This window comes from Crotalus tigris, unplaced genomic scaffold (assembly GCF_016545835.1).
Source record: "Crotalus tigris isolate CLP2741 ecotype Arizona unplaced genomic scaffold, ASM1654583v1 scf7180000020264.354078, whole genome shotgun sequence".
Taxonomy (NCBI): Eukaryota; Metazoa; Chordata; class Lepidosauria; order Squamata; family Viperidae; genus Crotalus; species Crotalus tigris.
This window is the reverse complement of record NW_024097935.1, coordinates 151493-178653: the sequence shown is the minus strand read 5'-3', so window position 1 is coordinate 178653 and position 27161 is coordinate 151493. Positions and strand designations below refer to the sequence as shown.

Genomic DNA, 27161 nt, shown 5'->3' with positions numbered 1-27161 from the left:
CAAGTTGTGCTCCCTTTTTCTGGTTATCTGGCTATAACATTTCATAGAATACAGTACAGATAATTGAACAAACTATGTTGCATTACATTATTGATTAAATTATTTTTCCATTGATATATAATGTTATGGTACTACTCCAAAAAAAGTGGTGTTATTAGCCATGAAACCCCAAAAATACACTTTTCCCAAAAGGTTTCCACAGTTTTGGCCACTACTGTAGTACTTAACAAATGACTGGAATTGATGGCCCAAATGAACTCTTCAAACTGTATAATTCTAAATTAAGGTGCACCCCAAATAAATACAGTACATGATGAATAAAATAATTTTATTTCTTTTACAAAGATTATACAATTATTGTCTACCTTAAAGAACACCTTTTAGCAATTGAGACTTAATTTATAAGATTCCGTATGTCCTTATTACATAAGTATCACTAATTTCAAGATATTTAGTATGAAAATATGTAAGGTCATTTTGAAGTTTCTTTATACCATAGTTTACCATTGCACTGTTTAAAAGAATAAAGTAGAATTAACTCATCTCGCTTTGAAGATCTTTTTCTGAAACCAATCTTCTATCTTTGCATTTGTAAAGTCAAGCAATTTTTTTTATAAAAAAAGGCCAATCCAGAAGCTGTCAATTGATGCCAGTATATGAATTTGATTCTATGATACCAGTACTTTAAAAGAGCACATCGGTTATACATGGCTTTGAACCTTGGGCTACAATTATGCTACCAAGCTCAAATGGAGTCTCAGTCATGTGGCACTGTGCACTTCCTCTGAAGACTGTTTAGAGTCCTGGGTTGTCCAGATCTGATGAAGGTGTTGAAGGCGTTCTGAAGTCCTTGTGCTTACATTCAGGGCAGGATGAACCTTTCGAATGCCAGACTCACCCATTAAGGACAGGCCACAAATCCCAAAGTAGGCATGAAGAGCATCTAGAAAGGGAAACCAGAAATGAGGGTGTATGTTTGAGAGATACGTATACAGGTAGTCCTCGATTTACAACAGTTCCTTTAATGACCGTTTAAAGTTACAATGACACTGAAAAAAGTGGCTTATGGCCATTTTTCACATTTACAACTGTTGCAGCATCCCCATGATGACGTGATCAAAATTCAGATCCTTGGCAGTGTCCCGGGGACATGCGATCACCTTTTCTGACCTTCTGACAAGTAAAGTCAATGGGGAAGCCAGATTCACCAAACCATGTTACTAACTTAACAAATGCAATGATTCACTTAACAACTGTGGCAAGAAAAGTCCTAAAATAGGGCAAACTCACTTAACAAATGTTTCACTTAGCAACATACACTTTGGGCTCAATTGTGGCCATAACTTGAGGACTATCTGTACTATACACACATAGGTACACACAGGACAATACAATAATAACCTATTATTTTCTAAACTCTTTCCACTGAAAGTAAATAATGAAGAAAGCCTCATTCTGACACACAACTACATATTTTTAAAAAATATCCTTTAATAGGCTAAGCTTAGAGAATACATCATGAAGGTTTGTTTATATTCTACCTTTTGTTCAGCTCAAGACAGCATATGTGGGACTCTTTCTTTCTTTCTTTCTTTCTTTCTTTCTTTCTTTCTTTCTTTCTTTCTTTCTTTCTTTCTTTCTTTCTTTCTTTCTTTCTTTCTTTCTTTCTTTCTTATAAAAAACATAAGCATTTGAGGTAGATTGGGCTGAATGACAGTGAATGGCCCAAAATCACTCAGTGATTTTAGAGCTCTAATACATCACAGGCTGAGAAATTCAATGCTAAGTATTGTAGCTGGATTTTTCTCTCTCAATGCCAACATGTAGATCCATTATTAAGTTTGCAGAATATAACAGAAAAATATTTTCTGTTTGGCCAGTTTTAGCTTCACTACTGCAACATATGCTCTACATGGGAGTGCTGTTGAAGACCACCTGGAAGCTTCACTTGGACAGAAAGCACCTGCAGTCATAGGCATGTCTCAGTATGCTCGTGTAACATCTGCTTCATGAGCTGCACTGTTGCTCGCTTGCTTCCTGCTGCAATTCAAGGTGCTGGTCATTTCTATAAAGCCCTACAAAGTACAGGGCCTAGTACTTTAGGGATCACCTGTCCCTCATAACATCTGCATTTAATCTGGCAGTATTGGCACGCTCTGGATTCCTTTGATTAAACAATGCCATCTATCAGGACCCCAGAAGTGCACCTTTTAAGTAGTAGCACCTGCCTTATGGAATTAAGTTCCCTCTGAGATCCAGATAGTAGCCATGTTGGTGGTGTTTAAAAGAGCCTTGAAGACTTGCCACTTCACCAAGGCCTTCAGCAAGTATGAAATACTATGGTGAAGACTCTAAGCAAAGTTTATATTGTTAATAAAAGCTGAGTTCAGCATAATTAGTGCCAGCATATGAATTCAATTAGAAATCTTCATGAAAAGAACATATGAACTTCCTAGTAAGATCCCTGCAGATCTTACATGTTTATTCATGTGTCTACCAACGGTATGGTTAACTCACACAATCTTGCAAAACTTGTAAACAAACTTTCTAAGAAATAAAAACAGGTTGTCCAATATAGTCAACATTTAAAATTCTGATATGGACAAATACCAAACAATTTGATTTAAAGCCTCAAAATAATATTTAATCATCAAAAGGTTTAGAAAACATTTGAGGGTGTTTTTGGTTTTTTTTTTCAGATTCTGCTCATAGTTTCTGGGGTTTTTCTTCAAAGCCAGGATCCAAAATGACTACATGATTCCAAGGAAATTCTACATGTATATATCATGTCTTTCAAGCCAAGTTTGACTTCTGGTGACTATGAATATATCCCTTTAGTTTTCTTGGCAACAAAACAGAAGTGGTTTACCACTGCTTTCTTCTTGGATGTTAATTTTAACTTTCCAGTCTAGCCTAACCAGGTCCAACCCTGCTTAGCTTTCTAAGATTAGCCAATACATCACAGATCTTCACAAAGCCTTAAGTTAGTGCTAGAAAATTCAATTCATACATTCTGTGCTGAACCCTGGCATAGAGAACAGAATGTATGAATTGGAAGGGATCTTGTAGACCTTTTCCTGTTTCCTAAGGAAAACTATTAAACCTTTCCAGAATATTAGCCACAGAACTGCCATCTGAAGACTTCTAGTAAGACCAGACTATTCTACTGCTTAACAGCACTGATGGGAAATTTCTGTTAATATGTACCCTAAATTTCATTTCTTTTAATTTAGTGACTTGATCTATCACACTCTTGAGTTTCAACACAGAATATCTTTGATGTTTCTTGCATGTAATAACCCTTAAGATAGTCCTTGACTTATGACCATTAGTTTAGTGACCATTCAAAGTTACAACAGCACTGAAAAAAGTGATTTACAACCGGTTCTCGCAGTTACAACTGCCATAGCATCCTCACGGACGCATGATCAAAATTTGGGTGCTTGGCAACCAGCATGTATTTATGACAGTTGCAGAGTCTTGGGGTGATTTCATTGCCACTTATGACCCTCCCAGTCAGCTTTCAATAAGCAAAATCAATGGGGGAAGCTGGATTCATGTAATGCCCGCATGATTCACTTAACAGTTGAAGTGATTTGCTTAACAACTGTGGCAAAAACAGTTTTAAAATCTAATGTGACTCTCTTAATAACTGCCTTGCTTAGCAACAGAAATTCTGGTCCCATTTTTGATCATGAATCAAAAATTGCCTGCACCTGTAGACTGCAATCATATCTCTACTTCATTCCTTTTTATAACAAGTAAAACATACCAAGCTCATTAAGCTATTCCTTAGAGGCATTGGTTTCTATATTCTGGTATCTCTCCTCTGAACCTGTTCCAGCAGCTCCATGTCCCTTTTGAAATGCATTGGACAAAGTAGTTCAACTGCAGCTTGATCAGTACAGATTAATCCCACAATCTGGATGCAATATTGCATCTATTGTTAACGGAGCATAGGATTGCATGGGTTTTTTTGTTGTTGCATTACACTGTCCCTCATTTTTAACTGGTAGGTATAATTAGTACGTCTACATCTTTCTTACATACATTGCCATCTCATAAAGTCTCCACATTTCTATACTTATGCATTCTGATTTTTACCCCCAAAAGGAAAACCTTACATTTGTCCCAACTGAACAGCTTCCCAAAAGCTGCTGAATCCCAAAAAAGAGGATATAACAGGAATAGTTCCATCTATTATTTGATCCCAAGGACCTGGAATTCAAAGTTTCAGTACCCCGGACTTCAAAATATAAAAGCACTTTAAATTTCCATTTTGGAAAGGTCACCCAATCTGTTTTCTCTTGCATTTTTCCCAGATCAATGTTATATTTGTTTGCAGTTCATTCATCAGCCAGTACTGTATTTTAATTTAATTTGGTAAAAATCTAACTTACTCTAAAAATGTATTGAAAATTAAATTATAATATATTACAGTGTTGGCGAACCTTTTAGAGACTGAGTGCCCAAAAATCGCCCATCACCTCCGCTCCGCCTCCTGCTCTGCCCCCACCCACCCCCTGCCCGCCCACTCACAGGGCCATGCACCGCCTCCATGGCCCGCCACAGATTGCCCAGGCTGTCCTGCAGCACCATGGCAGCCACATCCTCCGCCCACACCCCGCAGCATCATCTGCACACTATGGGGCGCTAGGGCGGAGTCTTGTACCTGCTGCCCGGCTATGTCCTTGGCTGCACTGCTCCATTGGGCCATGCCCAGGGGCGACTCTGCTCCAGGGGGGCTGCTAGTGAGGAGGGGGCCACAGGGGGAGGCAAGGCTGGGATGATGGTGCACGTGCCCACAGAGAGGCCTCCAAGTGCCGCTTCTGGCACACGTGCCATAGGTTTGCCACCACTGATATATTACAATAGTTTTTTTCCCCTGGCAGATGAGATTTCAGATATCCAGAAACCGAGAACAGAAGCCTGTAAATTCAGGCTTTAAGAACAGCATGAAACTCAAAAACATTTGAGCTTGTTATCAAATATTAGTTATTACAACAGAAGAAGGGGAAAATTATTGAGTAGATATGAGAATATAATTCCTATACTTAAGTTTAATTACATATAAATGCAATCATATCACATTTGGTTTTTATCCTGGCACTGATTATTAGTTTTAGTGTATGGTCCTTACTGTAGATAAATTCAGGGTCTGTTTAATGCCAACAGTGTCCCAGAACAGCCTTTTAGGATTTGTAGAATGTTCTGATATTTTTGAGATGAAGTGATTAGATTAGAAAAATTGTAGGGTATTCTAAATGCTACCCCACAGTAACAGGTTTTAAAACTTGAATAGTTCTAGTCTATGATCTAAAACCTCAGTTAAGAAACTTGTGCTTTTTGTTATACTGCAAAATGTCTTAAGCTTTAGCACAAACTTATTTCTTTCCTAAATAATACCTACCAGTGCATATTCTTTTTTTCAGCCACCATATACATCATTTGTATTTTCTAAATTGTTCTTTTATTAACCTTTCAAAGACTTTGAAAAAACAAGCTTTTTATAATCCATTTGAGTTTCTTTAGTCATCTGGAGTTGCACCTTAATTTGACTATATCACTGATAATCCAATTCCAGATTATCCTGTATTGTACAAATACCTGAGTCTTATTTCCTTCCATTGTGATAACTATTCATTTATTCTTACACTGCTTTCTCTTTTAAAATTGATTATTATTCCATATAATAAGCACTTTTCTATGATTACTTATACAGAATTTTGCCCGAGAGATTCTACAAAACACTTCATTTATCTTTTGAAAAATTAGAGACAAAATTTTGTTTCATTCTAGGAAACATTCCTATTTCCTTTACATCCAGCTCTGTTTTAAGACAATCTTTTCATTGTCATAAATGATCATACAAGTAAGCAAAAAACTGAAAATACCTGGATGACTATCTGGCCACTTAGCAAATCCACCAACAAGGCGATCTTGGGTTGATAAAATGTAATTTCTGTTTTTTTCATAGTTCGTATACTGAAATATTTTCAGAAGCTGAAATAAAAATTTATCATATTCAAACACCTCAGAAACGTTACAATAAAGCAATTTCTCATGAGGAACATTCAAAGCTAAATGATGATATAACATTTATATTAAATGCTAAACTGACAGCCTTAAACTAATAAATATTACTCAAAAATCAGCTACAAGTTTTCCCCTTTCTTATAATAATAGTAATAATAAAGTTGGAAAGGACCGTGGAAGTCATTTGGTCCAACCCCCTGCTAAGGCAGGAAAACCCATATCATTTCAGACAAATGGCTGTCCAGTCTCTTCTTAAAAACTTCCAGTGTTGGAGCATTCACAGCTCTGGAGGCAGGTTGTTCCACTGATTAATTGTTCTAACTGTCAGGAAATTTCTCCTTAGTTCTAGATTGCTTCTCTCCTTGATTAGTTTCCATCCGTTGCTTCTTGTCCTGCCTTCAGGTCCTTTGGAGAATAGCTTGACTCCTTCTTCTTTGTGGCAATCCCTGAGATATTGGAACACTGCTATCATGTCACCCCTCGTCATTCTCTTTCTTAAATTAGACATACCCAATTCCAGCAACTGTTCCTTATATGTTTTAGCCTCCAGTTCCCTAATCATCTTTAATGCTCTTCTCTGTACTCTTTCTAGAGTCTCAACATCTTTTTTACATCATGGTGACCAAAACTGGATGCATTATTCCAAGTGTGGCCTTACCAAGGCATTGTAAAGTGGTATTAACACTTCACGTGATCTTGATTCTATCCCTCTGTTAATACAGCCTAGCACTGTGTTGGTCTTTTTGGCAGCTGCAGCACACTGCTGGTTCATATTTAGGTGATTGTCTACTAGGACTCCCAAGATCCCTCTCAGTTACTATTATTGAGCAAGGTACCACCTATACTATACCTGTGTATTTGGTTTTTCTTGCCTAAATGTAGAACCTTACTTTTTTTACCATTGAATTTCATTTTGTTAGATAGTGCCCAGTGTTCAAGTCTGTCCAGATCCTCCTGTATCTTAAGCCTATTCTGGAGTGTTGGCTATTCCTGCCAGCTTGGTGTTGTCTGCAAATTTGATGAGTTCCCCATCTATCCCTTCATCCAAATCATTGATGAAGATGTTGAAGAGCACTGGGCCCAGAACAGAGCCCTGGGGCACCCCACTACACACTTCCCTCCTTCTTCTACTTCCCTTCTTCCTACTCATTCATACATTTTAATCAGAAATTGTAGTCATCAAGCCTGATTAAAAACTTAGAAGCTTGTATATTGTTGGCACAATAAAGCTACTAGTATAGAATAAGCAGACTATAGATTCTAAAGTCTTATTTGTACTTTTAAATTACCTTAAGAGTCGCTCCTACCCAAAATGAATAACAGGTATCTACAGGCTTGTTGGGTCTTCCTTGATAACCATTCTGTTGCCTCATAATACACCATCTCCTTATTCTGTTCAGTTCCTTTTCAGAGAAGACTTCCTCAAGTTTACCCATCAGGCACAATGATGCAATACCACAAAAAGTAGAGCCACCTATAACATGGGGGATACTCTCTTCAATATGTTTACAGTCTTTATGGAATTACTAATAAGATTTAATTTACATGAACTATCATCTACTATTAATCTTGTCAAGCAACTGCTGACACTAATAGCTTTTTCCTCCATGAATTTATTTAATCTTTTAAGGTAGCCTCCTACATGTTGTAACTGTTAATAGCCTCCAGATGACTTTAATTGGTTCTAATTCATCCAACTTTGAAAACATAGCTGTTATTTCACAATGTATATGGAAGCAAAAACTGCACATAGTTGTAGCAAGCATGACACTGAAGAAACTGCAATACCAATATGGGAAAAGCCAGCTGTTCTCAATGAAAAATTAGGGGGTTTTCCCCATTTTTCATAATAATCCTCAAAATAGAATTCAGAGCTTTCACATTTTGCCAGCATTGGGGCAGAAGTCAAGCTTAATCAGATTCCCACAACCACTTCTTATAAAGTGTTTAGACCAAAAAATTACTTACCATGCGATTCAAGTTCTGCTCCTTGAGCAAGACCATTATCATATGACTGAAAAAAACAAAAATAAATTGGCCAAGTAATTTTTTAATAGACAGTCCTTTTTTAATGTTGCATCAGGCAAATTGAACTTTAATTCTAAAGGAAAAACAAAGATCTAACTTTTTAAGGGCAATCACTAGAGGAAAGATAGAAACATTAACTTTGTGAAAGATTGGATTTTGTTTTAAAATCTAGGAATTAAAGTAACTTTCTGCTTGGATTTAAATATCTATAAGAATAACTCTATTATAGAAAAATGCTTTCTCGTCCCATCTTCCCAGTGTATTCACCTGTCTCACATAGTTTATCTGAGATTCAGGATTCCTCCAATGGAATCCTCCACCCTGGCACAGGTACAAGGAGCAGCAGCAGTAGTAGTATACTAGTATGTTGAGTGTATACTAGAATGTAGTGAGTGAATGCAGAAACTTGAGGGAAAGAGATTCCACACAAACTGAATCACGCAATACTTGACTTTCTTTCAGCAAATCGTAAAATGGCTTTTGCTTGTGCAATGACATATTGAGATTCAAGCCAATAAAAATATTACCTTAAAATAATATTTGTCTGGACAAAATAACAACTGATTACCCAGCTCTTTGTATTTCAGCAGCATGCCAATTTGTATTGCCTACACAAATTGATATTAAATACTAACAAGCCTTATTCTTTTGCACAGTAACATAAGATGTGGTGAAACAAACAAACATCTTTGTGTAGTAGTTCTCTAACAATGACGTCTATTTTGCCTTTTTTAAAGAGTCTTTATTCAAATAAATAAAGAGTCAGTGTAGTGGTTAAAGTGCCAGATTAGAAACCAGGAGATCATGAATGCTAGTCTTCCCTTAGACAGCCTGCCTCGTTTCGGCCTAGCCAAATCTCAGGGTTATTTTTGTGGAAAATAGGAAGAGGGGACATTACATACACCAAATAAAGATGGAATATAAGTCTGATAAATAAATATGTTATTCATAACCTAGAAATCAATATCAATGATAATCATTTGCCTCAATTATATATTTGCTTTCCAATGTAATGAAAAACATATAAATTGTAAAAGCAGTTTTACATTGTATAAATCTTAAATTCCAAATTGGGATTCACAATATTAGATCTTGTATGGAAAGACAACTATTTGAAATGAATTCAAATTAAGTTCAGTATCTTTATTTAATAAGCACTTTATATTAAATTGAATTAAATAATTTCAGGCATTTATTTCTGCCTATCAGTTAAAATGCCGACTCCTTTATCCTGTGTTTTAATCTTAATTAAGAAAAAACACAGAAGTCCTATCAGATGTTCAACATCATTATTTTGAAGCATACTTCATTTTCTAAGTGCCAAATCAACTGTACAATTTCCTTATTCTCCAGGGTCACAGCTTAGAACACGGGTAGGCAACCTTGGCTCTTTTATGATAGCTGACTCAGGAATTCTGGGAGTTGAAGTCCACAAGTCATAAAAGAGCCAAGGTTGCCTACCCCTGGTCTAGAAGTATTTTAGTTATTCAAAGTTTTCCCCAAATCATATCAGAATTAAAAATAAGCATTCTAGATTCTTCACTATTCACTAAATTATTTCTTTTATTGAAGGAATTCATGAGAAAGCTAGAGCTAACAACTTGAGAAGTAAGAAACCTGGGATTGAATCATTAGGTAAACATAGTGCCAATGCTATCCATAGCCCTAGCTGAGAAAAAGACTGCATACAGTCTATTACAACAAAAGAACAGAAAAATTAAGAAGAATTTAATCCTGGAGGGACACATATACAGTGAGGTTTTTTAGACTCTTTATCATCATTATTATAACTATTTTGTATCTGCAATAAATCTTATCTATCAGAGCCCTGTCTTTCCATGAAAGCTCCTGATTGCAGATTGAAACATCTAGAGAGACTTATTACAATCTATAAGGTTGAACATTTGTAGCATTACTACAATCCAAGGGCTTTTGAGCTTCTGTAAAAGCAGCCAGTTTGATGTAGTAAAAGCATCAGGTAGAAATTGGGAGACCTTGAGTTCAAGTCCCACATTAGACTAAAACAGTGGTTCTCAACCTTTTTAATGCTGCGACCCCCCCAACCGGTCGTAAGTTGAGGACTACTCAACCAGTCGTAAGTCGAGGACTACTCAACTGGTGCAGCACCGTTTGCAGAATGGGACTTTTGGCGGGCTCAGCAGGGCAGAGACAGCCTGGACAATTCCTATTGGCTTTTGAAAGCCAATAGAATTAGACTCTATTCAAGAGAGTCTATTCTATTGGCTGTCAAAAGCCAATAGAATAAAAGGGAGTAGCACAGCTAAAGAAAAGGGGGAAAAAATGGCGGACTGCGTTGTTTGGTGACCCCCGTGAAATGGTCGTTCGACCCCAAATGGGGTCCCGACCCACAGGTTGAGAACCACTGGACTAAAAAACCAGCTGAGTGACTTCGGGCCAGTCACTTTCTCTCAGCCCTAGGAAGGAAGCAATGGCAAATCACTTCTGAAAAACCTTGCCAAGAAAACAGTCTCTGAGAATCAGACATAACTGAATGGAAATAGAAAGAAAAAAACAGCTTAGGCTATGCCTAAGAAACGGCAAGTTCACATGTTAGGGATCGTGCAATTTCAGTTCTTGAAGGTTTCAGTACAAATACCCACTATATTATGAAGGAGAATTCTACCACTGTAATTACAGTTAAATGATATGTATTACACTAAATTTGAGCATATGGTTCTGGTCTTCTTTATTTTGTAAACCAGACATTTAAAAATATTACAACCTCAACTTTCACAAAAGCTAAATATTACAATTTTTACATAGTAGACAATAGTATCTACTACTGTAGATATTACAATATATCTATAGCATGCATGTAGAATATACTGTCCAAAACAGAGTTTAAATTTATGAATTCAGTTAATCAGACTCTAAAAAACTATGCTATTTTAAACATCATTTTTTGTAAACAAAATTAAAATTAAAAAAATTAAAAAATTAAAAATGAAACTCTCAATAGTCACTAAAAAGCAGATGCTAGTTTCTCCAACAGAAGTTACTAAGATTTGAGGTAAAAAGGATAGGAAGTCTATATATTTTACTAGTAATGAAAAAATACACATTGTAGCCTCCCTATGAATCCTATACCACCATATATAGTTGTTTGGTGGTATATGTATTACGGTTGGTCACAAAGTCAGCCAGATGTTTAGTCTTCAATTTGGCATTTTTGTCCATCTATTGCAGGGGTGTCAAACTCAATTTCATTGAGGGCCGCATCAGCATTGCGGTTGCCTTCAGGGACCTGTGTGGGTGTGGTCAGGTGGGTGCAGCCTACTGGGTGGGCGTGGAGTGGGTGTGGCCTACTGGGTGTGGATGGCCAGCTCTACATCATTCGCGTCAAGGGGGCTTGGGCAGGAATGGGACAGATCTGAGGGTCTCTGGCAAAAGGGGGTAGGACGAAGGCAAGTGCCAAAGCATGGTCCACTGGAGAAGCCTCACTGTTCCTCAGGCCATGCAGGGGGGGGCTGGATGGTGGCGCGGGCTGCCCAGAGCCCTGGGCAGCAGAGGTCAAACACCCAACCTGGTCCTCGAGCACCTGCGGCACCAAGCCCAGCCCCACTTCCCCAAGGGGGCACCCACTTGCACTTACCTCCTCCTCAAGGCTGCTGCTGCTGTGCATGCTCTCCTTAGCCAGGTTGCTCATGATGGATACAAGGGCAAAGTCAGAGGAAGGCCCATTCCCTCTCCATGGGAGGAGACCCGGCTTTGTATCCAAAGCTTCCTTAGCAATAGGATGGGAGACCCCAGGATAGGCCAGGAGAAGGGGACAAGGGGATGGTGAAAGGGCAGCAGGGCAGGACTAAGGCAGGACTTTCTTCAGACTCTCCCTCTCCTTCTTTCCTTCCTTCCTAAGTACAGAGTGGTAGGAAAATATTTGAGATGAAGGAGGGAGGAAAAACAGGCAAGAAACGCAGCTGGGGAGGTGTCACCTTTTGTGAGGAATGAAGAAATGCAGTCTACGTTACCTGCGCAATGCCGCCCAGCCCCCAGCTTGCCCAGTTTCGGCAGGCAGCAGGGTGCTCTCCTCACAGCGCCGGGAGGCTGAGCTGGGTGGCGCAAATCTGAAAACAAGTGCAAGGCCACCCAGTCCCCAGCCTGCCCGGTTTGGGCATGCAGGGGGGCGCTTTCCTCACAGCGCCAAGTGGTTGAGCCGGGAGGTGCGAAGCTCACCAGCTTTGTACCTTGCTCCCTGCTGAAATTGGGCAGGCTGGAGGTTAGGCAGCATTGCACTTCTCATCAGATTTGCACCACCTAGCTCAGCTCTTGGTGCTGTGAGGAGAGCGCCCCGCTGCCTGCCGACACTGGGCAGGCTGGGGGTTGGGCATTGTGCTTCTTTTTGGATTTGCACCGCCCAACTCAGCCTCTCGGCGCTGTGAGGAGAGCGCACTGCTGCCTGCCGAAACCCCTCCCCCAGAGCCCATCAAGCCGGATACGTATAGGTGAGGGCCATTTGCTGGCCACTTCCAAGCAATGGTGCATTTCTTCACCCTCACAAAGGGTGGCATCTCCCCAGCATGCACCCAGGGGGCAGGGCCGACGCGGCAGGGGCTGGTTCCTCGCTGTTTCCAGATGGCCTTGTGTAGCTAAGATTGAATGTGTTTCAGTATAGATGGCCACCACAAAATTGTACATTGGCTTCCAGATGGCCTGGACCAGGGCCAAGGCACTGGAGGCTGTGCCCTCACTGTTTCCGGGATGGCTTTGTGGGCCACATGAAACCACTTCATGGGCCGGGCCTTGTGTTTGACATGTCTGATCGATTGAGTCCTTCTCAAAAGATCTGGGATAGGCAGATGTTGATGAATACTATTAAAAGTATTGTCACAGGTTGTAAGCTGCCTTTTGCAACTGTCTAATGGTGATTTTGTCAATGCCAATGGTATTCAAGTGGTGCTTCAGATGTTTTGGAATTGCATCAAAGGCACTTTTTACCATTGGTACTATCGTTGTTTTCTTTTGCTACCATCATTTTATTTGCAGATTTTTACATTTTGTGATTTTCTCTTCCATTTTGCGGTGTCCAGCTATTTTAATGTCCACTATCCAGACTTTTTTATCTTTCTTATCAACAATTATTAATTGGGATATTGTGTGGCAGTTATATTATTATTTATGGTTAAACTAAAGACTACTCATTCAACTATTAATTCAAGAAATAGCTAAATATTACTTCTATGATATAATTTGGATTCAGTAATTATATTCAGTAATATAATTTTGGGGAAAAGACATATTGCAATAAATCAGGGATACTCATAAGAAGCAATATAATGGTTTTTTAAGTACAGGGTACAAGAAACATTTTAATCAAGTGACACTTGGCAAAACTTACCATGCTTCTTCTAATATAGTCAATGGCTTTCTTTGTATCCATTCCTGACCAACTATTGAGCATGTAGCATATACAAGCAGCACAGTATACAAATCTCATGTCATTTTCACTTCCTTCAAGGACTGCACAAAAACTACAAAAAATTAGTTATGTAACAGTCATGATATGATTTAACTATGTATTTTTGTTTCCAAGACAAAGCACAATGGTATGGTCTTCCTTCAATGATCAGGTTTATTAATGTCAATTATCAACATCTATCTATTTATTTATCTATCTATCAAAAATTTTCTTTGAGTCAAAGTCAACTATAAATCCAATTTAAGCAGATTAAGTTTTTTAGAAAATAGAGAATATTTTCTGTTATGGAAATATAATAATTCAAGCATCCATTTAAAGATCTAAACCTACACTTTTATTTTTAGTATGCATGCCCACATGATTATTTTTTGCTTTTGCTTCCACATCCTTATTTTTAGTGTTCATGTGCAAGTTGATACAGAAGTATTGTGTAAAACAAGACATATGACACTAAAGAGCTCAACTGCCAATTACAATAGCAGAAGAAATAATTGATATTAAACATGCACAATGGAATTTCCAACTCTATTGTGAAGCATCCTTTTTCAAGTGAGAATCAGGCATTTGAAAGACATATTGGACCACTTTGAATAATTTCAGAATGTTCCAAGCATAAAGCAGAGCATTTCTTGTTCATGTAGTTCAAGGTTAAAAGGGTTTCTAAAATATTTTGAGGCAGCCACACAACAGTTGCAGAAACAAAATGAGATTTTTCCACATTCCTATTTGATCATCATATTGCAAAGCTGTAGAATACAATGGAATTATTTAAAACACAGTTATAATTAATGCTGTAGGTCATAGAAGAAGATATAAGATACCATTCCTCCTATGTATAGCTACAAATATTTCAATTTCTTGACTCAACATTCTATATTCTATTTCTGTAAATGCAATTTTTATTGCATCTTGATATATATCCTGCCAATTTTATCATTTCAAAGCAAGAACATAGGTTTCCCTCGTTCCTGAGCTGTGCTGTGTAAAATGAGGAAGGGGCTAATAAAGACTATTCTAACTGGAAGGTCATGGTCTCCAGTTGCTTCTCTGAAAATATAAAATATAAAATATAACAGAGGCATGGAACAGGAAGATACTTTTTCTTTATATGCCTAGCTGCCCAATCCAGATTCAGCTTGACCAACTGCTATACTATATTAGTGTGCATAATTTTTTTTCATTTTTTTCTTTTCTAAATATATTTTACTGTACCTCCCATCTTCCAGCTGTAGTGCTCTGAGTCCTGCCAAGCAGGCTTCTTTATTTACTCGGCTTAAATCATCGCCAAGAATAATTAAGCAACAAAGGCCAGTGTAAGTCATTGCTATGTGCCCACTGTCATATGGATGAGAAATACCAGGCCCCTGAAACAAGAGAAAATTCAAGTTTGTTTACCAAACAAAATTATAATTACATATACATAAATATAAGTATTTATTTTGCAGATAATATCCCTGAGCTTTTTATTGTATTTCAGGAAGGATCTAGTCAGGAATACTGGCTTGAAAAGCTATATATAAATGTCCACCTCTACATGACCCACACATATCAGCAACTGTGCAAGCATAAGAAGCAGCTATTTTAAGGCTACATGATTTATGATACCAAAGAGCTTTTGCAGAGACTTTTTCTCAATTGTTGACTGTTTTTAATCTCAACTTACCTCTGTAGGACAGAACTCCAACAATATAGCATTTGATAGAAAATAACATATTAACACTACAAAAATACCATATTTATTATTTCAGGCAATTTTCCTGAAGTTAAAGAAGCAGAAGCTTCACTTTTCAAATAGAAAGTTATAAACATGGTATCAACAACATCTGTTCTAGGATCTTTATTAAATTATTCATAAATGATTTGTTATTAGGATGAACCATGGCATGGCAAATCTATTCAAACTGGGAGGACAGCAATTAAAAAGTAAATGTAATAAAAGAGTTATAGTAAAAGTGGAGCAATTCTACTTGAAGAAATTCAGAAACTGAAAAGATTATTGGACAGCTGGCAAGTCTGTTAATTCAGGTGATAAACTGAGACAATTGAAACCTGGGAAAGTTAAACATCAAAGCACCCATCAAAAGGAAGGGTTTCCCCTCCTGTATTGGTTTTCAGAATGGTGTATCCAGGCCACCTTCATTTAAGAGAAATGCAGGTATTACATTATGACATATCTTCATGTATTCTATATGACTTTCAACCGTTCTGGTGGCGGGGGGGGGGGGGAGAGAGAGAATTTCTTGGCTTGGAAATGTTATCTGTTTCTATTTGAGAAATTTTAATAGACCAACATCTGACAATCCCCAGTAAGGATGAAAATAGTAATGTGGTGCTTAATAGTTAATGTAATTGAAAACCCACCCAAAATTGCATCTTGCAGTTTGTCTTTATCCAAGGTTGCCCAATAGCTAATAAAAAAAAAAAACCACTTTGTTTGAAGGTTTTGGATTTCAGAGCAAGCATAAACCAGAATTTCTTTGAACTATGATTTGCTTGCTAAATACCTAAATAATCATATCAGAGAGAAAAGGAAAAGCACATTCATTTTCCAAAGTATGGTCTGAATTATTCTATGATAGACTGGGAAAAATGGCTCATTATTTGATTTAAGATATAAAAAAATCTGCATTAACTTAAGGCTTTTATAAAGATACTGTATCTGTAAATAATTATATTTCAGTCTCTAAATAAGAATATTTTCCTACATTTTCAGAAAATATTTCAGCATTTTTACTTTATATCTTTTTAATTTCTACCCATAAAACACTATGTTTACATTTTACACCTTATTTCCATTTTAATTTCTAAGATGTCAGTTAAAACACATCATTCACTAACCTTAGATGGATTGAAAGGGATTCCTAGATATGAAGAACCACGGAAGCCACAGTGATGCATGTTTGTTCCTTGAGAGGAAAAAAAGCCACGTTATTTTGCATAGGAGAGGTCTCTTAAAAACTGCTAGCACCTGGTACTAAAAAAAAATCAGCTGAAATTTGAAGACCTAGTGTAGCTTACCACTAGAGATATTTTTCAACCGATGATAACAACTGGGACCAGAATTTCTGTTGTTCAGTAGGATGGTTGTTAAATGAGTAGTGCCCAATTATATGATCTTTTTTGCCATGATTGTTAAGTGAATCATGCAGTTAAGTGAATCCAGCTTCCCCCATTGACTTTGTTTTTGGAAACTGGTGGGAAGGTCACAAATTACAATCATATGATCCTGGAATGCTGCAACAGTTAGAAATACATGTCAATTGCCAAGTGCCCAAATTTTGATCAAGTAACAGTGGGGACGTTGTGATGGTCAGAATTTGCAAGGATCAGTTGTAAGTCACTTTTTTCAGTGCTGTTATAACTTTGAATGGTCATTAAATGAATGGCTGTAAGCCAAGGACTATCTCTAATGTAATCATATATACTTATTCATTCATACATACATACATACTTACTTAGAAATTCCAGTAAATTCAAAATGTTTACTTTTGAGTAGGTATGCAGAGAACCCTGCCAATCTTATAAATTCTAGACAAGATATAAACAAGAAAAGTCCCCCAGAACTAAGCATCACTACAAAGTATTAAAAAATACAAATGGTAGACAGTTGATGGTCCACAATAGGAGGCTGACCTAGCCTACCGAAAGCTAAGAAAGATTAGATCTTGTATTGATCTGTAGATCTGTATTGTTGCAAGTGTGTGTGTGTGTGTGTGTATGTGCACTCGCGCTAATGTTGATTTCTAGTGATTGTGTCGAGACATTATTCATTTCTGGGCTACTCTCTGCAGTCTTCTTGGCAAGTGGCTTGAAAATGGTTTGCCACAGCCTTCTTCCTAGGGCAGTGGTTCTCAACGTTTTTAATGCCGTGACCCCCAACCGGTGGTAAGTTGAGGACTACCCAACCGGTCGTAAATCGAGGACTACCCAACCGGTCATAAGTCGAGGACTACCCAACCGGTTGTAAGTCGAGGACTTTCCCTGCCCGGGAGCACCGTGCATGCGTGGTACTGCCCCCTGTGCCGGCCGAGGTGTAGCTGGCAAGCGGCAGAGATGGCACAGGCCGACCACTGGCTGGACCACCAGCTGGCCCAGCCCAAGGGAGGTAAGGCACCCGCCGGGCCCTGCGCGCGCCAGCAACCCTCCCTGCTCCCACCGGCCTCCCACCTCCCACCCCTGGCCCTCTTTTACTTACATTTTTAGTAGTTGCTCAGCAGGGAGGGGTGGAAACTTCCAGACAGCTCGCCTTCGCTGCAGACAACTTGCAGCACCATTTGCAGAATGGGACTTTTGGCAGGCTCAGCAGGGCAGATAGAGCCTGGACAATTCCTATTGGCTTTTGAAAGCCAATAGAATTAGACTCTATTCAAGAGAGTCTATTCTATTGGCTTTCAAAAGCCAATAAAATAAAAGGGAGTAGCACAGCTAAGGAAAAGGGGAAAAAAATGGCGGACTGCGTTGTTTCGCGACCCCCATGAAATGGTCGTTCGACCCCAAATGGGGTCCCGACCCACAGGTTGAGAACCGCTGTCCTAGGGCTAAGAGAGAGTGAAACTGACCTAGCTGGCTTTGTGCCTAAAGTGGGACTAGAACTCACAGTCTCCTAGTTTCTAATCTGGTGCCTTAACCACTATGACTATACCAAACTGGTGCTCTCATACAAGGTACAAACAATCTGTAAAATGCAACGGAAAGGAAATTTATTTACAATTTAAATAAAATGGATATTGTATAAAATGCTAGAATAATAAATATTAACATTGGTATAAAACGAACAGAATTTTAGAATGTCTTCAAAGAACTTCAAAAATATGCTATACTTTCTACAGATAGCCAATTGCAATTGTCATCACTAAGGCAATTTTTTGAACAATGGATCCATAATGTAACCTTTATAATATCTGTCTCTGTAGACAAACTGTCCAAACCATGTTCTGGAAGAGGAACAAGTTCTACCTTGAAGGTGGATTTTAAAATGACAGGCTACAAGAATGTCATGATTAAAAATGTTACATTGGATGTACAAAAGGAACTGGCTAATGTCTTAACATTTAAAAGAGGTATGCTAACAACAAATTGAGAGAGACCTGAATAATTTTCCTACACTGGATTTATAAAATTGTCTTGTCAAAATTTTGTGATAAGAGACAAAGAAAAATGAAAAGAAATAGTTCTAGCATATTATTTGAAGGGACTAAAGTTACAAGTAAAAGGAATATAAAAAATACCTCTCAGGAATTTTTAGAATATAAACACAACTAGGATTTTCAACTCATTATTTGCACACAGTTATTTTTAAAGGGAAGAAAGCTATTTGTGAATTTTACACAAACATTCAAAGGTAAAAGCCCATACGAACACCAATCACAAGCAAGTTTTCTGTTCTTTTTTTAAATTCTAGGACTGCAAATACTTACAAAGAGATGCTTTGATACATGCAGATATATCTTTTTCCAAGCTCATACAGTAGTCCTGGAAGCTGTTTCTGACTGCTTGGCCAGACACAGTTAGCAGCAACTTCCAAAGCAGCTGCACAAGCCTGGAAAAAGATGCAACTGCTTTAGCAGTTCAAGGAGATGGGTCTCGTATACACCCAAAGTATTTTTTCTGAAGCACTTGCACAATCCTACAAAGCACTGTTGCTTTTAAATTATCTGTACACAATCCAAGTCTCTGCAAATCTTGGTTCCAATCTTCTTTAACCTGATACCTCTAAACTAGGTGGGAGTTCCATAATCGCCATTGCAGCTAATGATTATGAGAAATGATTCAACACATTTCAAGGGCACCAATTTGGGAAAAGCTAGTATAATTTTTAATTCAAGTACTTTTGAAATTAATTACCAAAGGGGATACCACAATAAATGTATAAGAAATCACAATAAGAGTCATCCAGCAATTTGAAAATGAAACAAACTGTAGCCAAATATGAGCTTTTATAATAAAGATTCCAGAAGACTGCCAAAGTCTAATGCTAAAGTTGATAGTTAGGCATGTTTTGAAATAATAAATGAAGTATTTAAATTTCATATTGCAGTATCAATGAGTGTTAGAATGTATAATTTTAGTTTCATAATTTAATATTGCATTAATAACTAGGTATAATTTAGTCTGAAAAGACCAGACCAAAGTAAGTTACAGACAACAACATTAAAATCTTGAGATGCCTTAAAGACTACAACACATTATACTTAAAGCTGTAATAGATTTGTTTCTCTAAGGCACTCCAATTAATCTTTCCTTTTATTTCGAACCAAATATAAAAGCTCCCTTTTGAAATTATAATCTAAAAGTTTTTAATTAAATTAAATGATGGGAGCATTCCTCACCAATGGTATACAGACGTGGCCTAGATGGGAAAGTAACTCCCTTTCTCAAATTTAAAATCTTATGCTCATAATTTACCGTAATTGATATATACAGTATAATACCGAACAGCTGTATATTTATGCGTGCATATGTTTGTATAAATCAAGTCACTGGTAGGTCTTAAAATTTGAAATGTCAAAACCCCCTGGATTATAATATGGTGCCATCTAGTGTTTACAGAAATTGTTACTACTTCTGGGAAAAAAATAAAACAGCTTTTTCTAATATGGTACTTCAAAATATAAGAATTTTAAGTATTGTAATTTCCCAGTCTTTGGCCTTATTCATTAGAGCACTATGCACTGTGGAAAGGGTAAATCACCAAATAAATTAGGATGAATTAAAGTATTTTAAAAGTATATAAAATATTCCATTTATTTAACTCCACAATTATTCTAGGAAATTCACACTAAAATCTGACGACAACATCACACTGAAGTGTAATATAGCTTGTTTAGTTTGATGGTTTCGCTTTAACAATTGGGTAAACTCAGAAAAGTATGGTTTAGGGAGACATAGTGGCACAATGATTAGAACACAGTCATACAAGGCTGACTTTGCTCACTGCCAGGAGTTTGATTCTGACCAGCTCAAGGTTGATTCAGCCTTCCATCCTTCTGAGATCAATAAAATGAGGACCAAGATTGTTGCGGGCAATATGCTATAAACCACTTAAAGTGTGCTGTAAAGCACTATGAAGTTTAAATGCTATTGCTGCTATGCTCTTAATCATTTAAACTAAGGTTAAAAATCATAGCAGTGACAACCCAACATTATAAAATTATTGTATCTATCTTAAAAGTGCAATTAAACTGAGTTCTCTTTTTGCTATGCGGTCAATATTTCTCTGGCATTAATCTAAGGACCTCTGAAAAAATCTTGGTTATTTTTGGTGAGAAAGACTGTACTCAAAGAAATATTACCAACCCCAATAAAAAGGATACATGAAATACCTTCTAAATCACTCTAAGCGTAATGTTTCAAGAACTCCTGCATACAATTCACAATAAAGTTGATTACTGGTATGTTTTACTCTCTGTGTTCAGTATTTAAAACAAATCCAATGTTTTCATCCCATATTTTGGACTTCTAGTATAGAGATTAAAAGTGCCTTTGTAAACTTGCTATTATACTTTTTACTGTATGTAATCTTGCTGTGGTTCCACAGAAGAATGATGATTCTATTTAGATTTTACATTTGAGCTGATTTCTACTTCTATCTATAGTATTTTTACTTCAAACATACTTTAACAGGCTACTACCCGAACATGAGGTAGGTACAATATCTGAAGGAAAACCTCTTCCAGTATCCCTCTACTTAATTCATAAGGTGAACTTTGCAGGCTCAAATTAAAGTGCCATGCTAAGATATGGTAAAACACTACAAGAGAGCAGGTCTTTTCAGAGATGACTTTGCCTGACAACCAATCTTAGTGTCTTGTTAATAAACACATCTTATTACAGGGAAAGATTGGTTTTGAAGGGCAGCATTTAATTAAAAATGAAAACCAGCTACCTTTTGTCTACATTGCTCTGTATCAGAAAAACTACCTCAGATTTGGTGGAGCAGACAGCAAATGGAATGTAGGCCACTGATATCCAACAAGCAAACTGTATTCCAGGCATCCTGTTAGTTAACTTTCTAACAAATAATGTGACTTCTTTCATTCTTTTTTCTTACAGCAGTGAAAAATTAGCCTTACATTTATTAAAATAATGGCAGATTGGGGGAGTTATCAGTCTGCACACTGGTTACAATACATTGTTATTCATACTATTCTAATAATTCTTAAAGAAATTCCAGCAAAATAATTAAGAGAAAAAAAACTGACAAAGTTTGTCAGAAAATAAATGTTTTTTTTTAATATAACAGCATGCAGAAACAAGTTTTTAAAAGTTATCAACAGGTACTCATTGGAATCTCATTCTAATCTCATTTCATTTCTTACCTACTTTGGCAAAAGTTATTATCAGCAATGTACAGCTTTTGCCAAGCTTCATTGCGCTGTTCACTGACTTAGGTAAGAACAAGGATATTTTAGGACTGACAAGCTCTTAGTATAGTTCAAATAAAACAGTTTCCACAATTGATTAATATTCAGATGAACAAGAGAATGGTCTCTGTTTTTAAAAGACACTACACATATGTAATGAAATATTGATAAAAGAACAGCTAAAAACTCACTCACTGTCTTCTGTGGGAAGGACTTGCAGAGAATAAATCCATTCTATTATATCCTCTTTGTTCACAACATCTAAGGAATCCAACATATCCAAGCCAGAAAGTGCAAAAAAAGCAATTGTCAACCTGAAAAAAAAGGGGGGGGGAATAGCAATTTACTATTTACCATTAATATTAACTTCCAACTCAGGTGATAGTTATTTGCATGTAGGACAACTTCAGAATTAACTGAAACAACATGAATGTTATAACATGAACATAAACTGAATGAAACATACAGTACTCCAAGCAAGTAGTTATTCAACCATCAAATATGTTCATTATACTTTGATGAACAGTCACATTACCCTCATTTCTCACCCTGACTCCAGCATTACAGTCAATTTTTCCCTACGTTCCTGTTATTTCCATTTCACTGAATTTTCCCTTTCCCTTAACATTAAATCAAATTTAACTGATCCTCTTACTCAGGCCTGCATAACAAGTTTGTGCATCCTGCTGACATTTTTTAAAGAAATTAATAAATTCACCTCTGCCCCAAAAAACACACTGCTGAGCACCTCCAAGTGTCACTGCTCCTGTCAGTTGCACTGGTCCTGCCATCTCATTAGCTGATGAACACCTGATCGGTGCATCAACTATTCCTTTGTGGTGAGCAATTATTTTTATTTATAAATGTGGCCCTTTCTTTCTACAAACTAGGGTGGATTTGATTTAAATCAACTCGATTTAAATCATAATTTTTAAAGAGCAACTGTCATCTCTGTCCTGCAGTGGCTCCTCCTCTGACCCGCTGTTGACTCACCAACAGTCCCACTCACTTTAACGGGATGGCTAGTGATGCGGCAGTGACAAAACAAGGTGAGGGATGTGGCGGGCAGCAGGTGACTAGATGCCCGCTAATAAGCGCTGCCATGATGGATCTGAAATGACAGGTACTTTTTAAATGTAAGGACTCATTCTTGCTGGTAGTTAGAATCTTTAATATTATTATTTGCAAACAAAATGAAGGTTTTCTATTTAGAATAATAAACTGTCAGATTAGTAAAACAACAATATCAGAACCGATTTTAGGTTAATAGTTTAATCACACAATAAATTCTTTTATTTAATTAAAACACTTAGAGCCTGGTACAGATGGATTTCTCTTCAAACAATCATAGAGTTTGTAATGTACATAGATTTGCAAAACAATGGGATAAAGGAATATTTCTGAACTATGTTTTATGATTTATCTCGTGGTTACTGTGAAATTATGTGAATGCATCAATGCAGTGCATATTATCTCAGCTTGCAGAGCTTGGATTCACTGAATGAGTTTACCAAAAATGTAAATATTGCAGAATATACAGCCTCATGCTACATAACTAAGCTCCATTTCATGCTGAATAAACTAAGTTATTAATGTATCTTAAGTAGAAAACTATATTTAGATAGATTTTTACTCCAAAAGTATTTTATTAAAATACATTTGATAAAAATAAAAAAAACTCTGATTTAAAAAAAATCCATTTAAATTTTTTTAAAAAATCATTGATTATCCACCCTGCTGCAGACTGTGCATGCTTGTTCTTATTCCTTTCTCACTCTTATGCAGATCACACACTTCTGTGGTATATCTGAGTTAATACCAGAAACACGATACTCTGTTCCCAATTATTTTTCCCTAAAACATTTTATTTACCTTATAATTAAAAGCTATCAAAACAGAGGCAGATACATGGGTCTCTACATTCAGACGTTCTGGAGACTTCTATGTATTATTGCTATGTATCATTTCAGAGAATGAGTAAGAAGAGCAATAACCAAAACATGTTCTAGAAAAGATTTATATATTCGGCTGGTGATGAAATAAATTATTGAGCAGTATTTTTCTAAATCAGAGTTTCATATATTGAAACTGAAGAAATCTGTAAAAATACATGTTATATGCACTTGAGCAGGGGTCTTCAAACTGGCTGAGGAATTCTGGGAGTTGAAGTCCACAAGTCATAAAAGGGCCAAGTGTGAAGACTCCTGCACCTGAGACATAAAAGTAAATAGCAACATTGATTGTGTACTGATTGTAATCATAAGGCACACTATAAATACTTAAATATTTACATAATGGAAAAAAAGAAAAATTTTCAAACTGATATAGAAGCCAAACAACTTTATATAGTGCTGGAAATCAGTCAGTCCACCAAAAAAAAAAAAAAATCTTAAATTTGAGCAAATGTTAAAACTATTGACTGAATTAGAATTTTGCTTAAATCAGAAACTGAAAATAATTTTAAGAAATAAATGTATATTTATATTATTTGCAAAATAAACTCATGCATTTCATTGCTTACTTAATTCCCCAAATTTAGTCTGAAATAGGACTATACAGATTCAAAGGAAAAACTGTTTCAGAGTGTACACAACAGTATACATAGCACCTGTCAGAAACTTCTTAAATCAAATAGTGGTAGTTCTTGCTTACATCTTCCATTTCAAATTCTAGGAAGAACTGTAGAATGCTACTGAATTCTTACACCATAATTATTCTGAAAAACCTGAGATGCAGTAAATGCACATTACAACAAGCTTCTTATTCACTTTGGAGCATGCAACATTTTATCTTAGAATCTTTCAATGTATGTTTTTGAAAGAAAGATACAGCTTAACATCAAAGTTTCACAATGCAATAAACAAAACACCACCAAGCACATCCAAACCTGCTACACCCACTTTTAATTGCAATGTATGTTCAAATTTTACCATTTAAACTCACTAATTATATTCCTTGTATACTCACCTTTAATAGATCAAATAAGTACCCTAGATCAAGCAGAGAGTACATTCAGAGTAAATAATGCAGTACAAGGACAGAATTAACCCCATCCAATGTGCGAAGCACAGAAAATAAAAACTCCTTTGATGTGTTTACAGAAACTGCAATACCTAGCTTAATAGTAGGATAGTGTACAAAGGACTAGAGTTAAATCCCTTGCATCTAATGAGACAAACTTTTACATTAATGAAGATCTTTAGCTCTTTCTCCACAAATGTAGACATATTATCTGCAGTTTAAATAAATTTTATTTCAAGATAGTGAACTGAGGAAAATCAGTTTCAAAATGATGAAACTGCTGATAAAGAAAATTTCATGAAAAAGGACATATTCTCTGGCTGCTTCTTTTTTAGAAGCCCCATATTTTCTTTTTCTAAAAGGCTTGGACATTAAGTCCACATAATACTCAAGTATCTTGATCTCAACTCCAAGCCTAGAAACATGAATTTGCCACACATCTTGAGGGCAATCTTGCAAGTGTTCACTCAGAACTAAGTTGGACTGAGTTCAATGAGGTGCACTTGTAAGGTTCAAAAAAATACTTTATGTGCAATGTTTGTAGTACTCACCAGTTTACTCTACCAGATTTGTCCAAGAACAGAATAAATCCACAAAGAACATTTTCTACATTTTCCATTTCAAATTCTATAGACTTATTTATCTTTTAAGCAAATGCTTTCTCTTTTTAATTCAAATTTTCAGCCATGTGTGTTGAATTCTTTTGAGAACCTTTCACTCAGGCAATCAGGCCTTTGCAAAGTGGGTACCCTACCAACTAAATCAGGTAAGAGTTACTGTCTGCTTTCAAACCTCTATCCATCTCAGACAGGAGAACAAGCATTCAAAAGTTTTGATAATTGTACAACAAAACATCTGGATTCTGATCAAGTGTAAGCTGCAAAGGTTAACACCTTAATGAAATGAAACAGAAAGTATTTTAACTGTTTTGAAACTAATAAGTGAAAACAAGATCACATGTATGATCTGTTTTCCGAAATTTGACCTAAAACACATCAGGGAAACTGGATCTAATTTTATTTTAGTTCCAGTGAGATTGTCTACACCCAATAAATATTAAAGCTATCATTCGAAGTATGTGAAAAAACGGGGATATCTCTGAGCAGACATCTGTTTTCAATTTCAAGCTGCCACCGACAATCATCAAGGATTAGGATGCGGGACTTTTGGCGCACAGTCAATTTTAATTAAGAATTAGACTAACGCCATTTCACAAATATTGACTTCAGGAAGCTTCCCGGAGCGCCACTCCAGCCCGCCGCCCCAACACCCCTTAGTGGCCAGAAGACAACAAATCCTGGCGGGTTATTCCCGCTTCGGAGATGACCCCGCCCACCGCTCAGCTGTCCCAAGCACTTCGCGCAGGGTCTGCTTCTGGGGGGGGGGGGACTCGTTTACTTCCCACCCGGAGACCCTCGAGGGTCTTCCCGCTTCCCCGGGGTACCTGCTGGTCTCCAGGGACGAGTAGCGTTCAGGCAAAATCTGAAGGCTGCGTTGGAAAAACCGCACGTGGCGTTCCTTGAGGAAATCCAACCTTTCCCCGTCCCCAAAGCCTCCCTCGTCTTCCACCAGCACCGGGCTCGCCATGTTGGCTTTCCACTTCCTATTCTCACACGCAACTCCGTCACCGGCGGCACAGTCATGTGACGCAGCCCAACGTTGGGCCTTTTTTTTTAGCGGCCGCGGCGGTAACAACCGGCAGCTGACCGAGCTTCATTCCGCCTCTTACGCCTAAAGAGGTGGAGTTAAGCAGCTTTGGCGCCAACCAAAAGCAGGTTTTAAAATTGCTCTGATCGTTCAGGCCACGGCATTGGGTAGCAAATGGGTAACTTTTTCCTGATTGTACACAGTTTTTTCCCCAATTTTGGGGGGATCAGATATAACACTGTTGCAAAATTAGAGATTATATCTGTTTACATGGCTTGATCCGGAACAATTAGAGATACGATTTGGAAGCTTCAATGTGCAGAAATGTAAGGAATGTAGTTTCTGTCCAAGAATATTCTGAAATTATGTATTTCTCATTGAAATACAATACTGATAAAATAATTATTAAAATATTTCAAAGACCACATACAACAAAGCCTTACATGGATTATTGAAACAGGTATTGTGCTATACCTATCTGTTCTATATTTTATGCAGATCCTCTAGATTTTTACAGGAGATCTTCAAAATTACCATCAAATCCTAGAATATATCTGAGCTTGTGCAATTAAAATCAACATCTTGCTCAGTAGCATTACAATGACAGAAAAACAAGGAATTATGTCATA

General features: G+C 37.1%; 1 protein-coding gene across 3 annotated transcripts; it reads right to left on the bottom strand.

The window, feature by feature from the left end:
- Positions 1–311: 311 nt before the first annotated feature.
- On the bottom strand, positions 312–26541 carry PGGT1B (protein geranylgeranyltransferase type I subunit beta). Of its 3 annotated transcripts, none has more exons than XM_039366322.1 (10): positions 26330–26541; positions 22874–22975; positions 22060–22178; positions 16340–16407; positions 14714–14865; positions 13421–13553; positions 8005–8050; positions 7326–7510; positions 5895–6003; positions 312–943 (listed from the first exon to the last, which is right to left on the bottom strand). In XM_039366322.1, the coding sequence occupies exons 1-10, from the start codon at positions 26470–26472 to the stop codon at positions 762–764; spliced, it is 1239 nt and encodes a 412-aa protein (XP_039222256.1). In that variant the 5' UTR covers positions 26473–26541; the 3' UTR covers positions 312–761. The 3 variants fall into 3 exon arrangements, with proteins under 3 accessions (XP_039222256.1, XP_039222257.1, XP_039222258.1); XM_039366323.1 differs by lacking the exon at positions 26330–26541 and adding an exon at positions 23975–26235 and having other exon boundaries at positions 762–943; XM_039366324.1 differs by lacking the exon at positions 22874–22975 and having other exon boundaries at positions 762–943; positions 26330–26533.
- Positions 26542–27161: the final 620 nt, after the last annotated feature.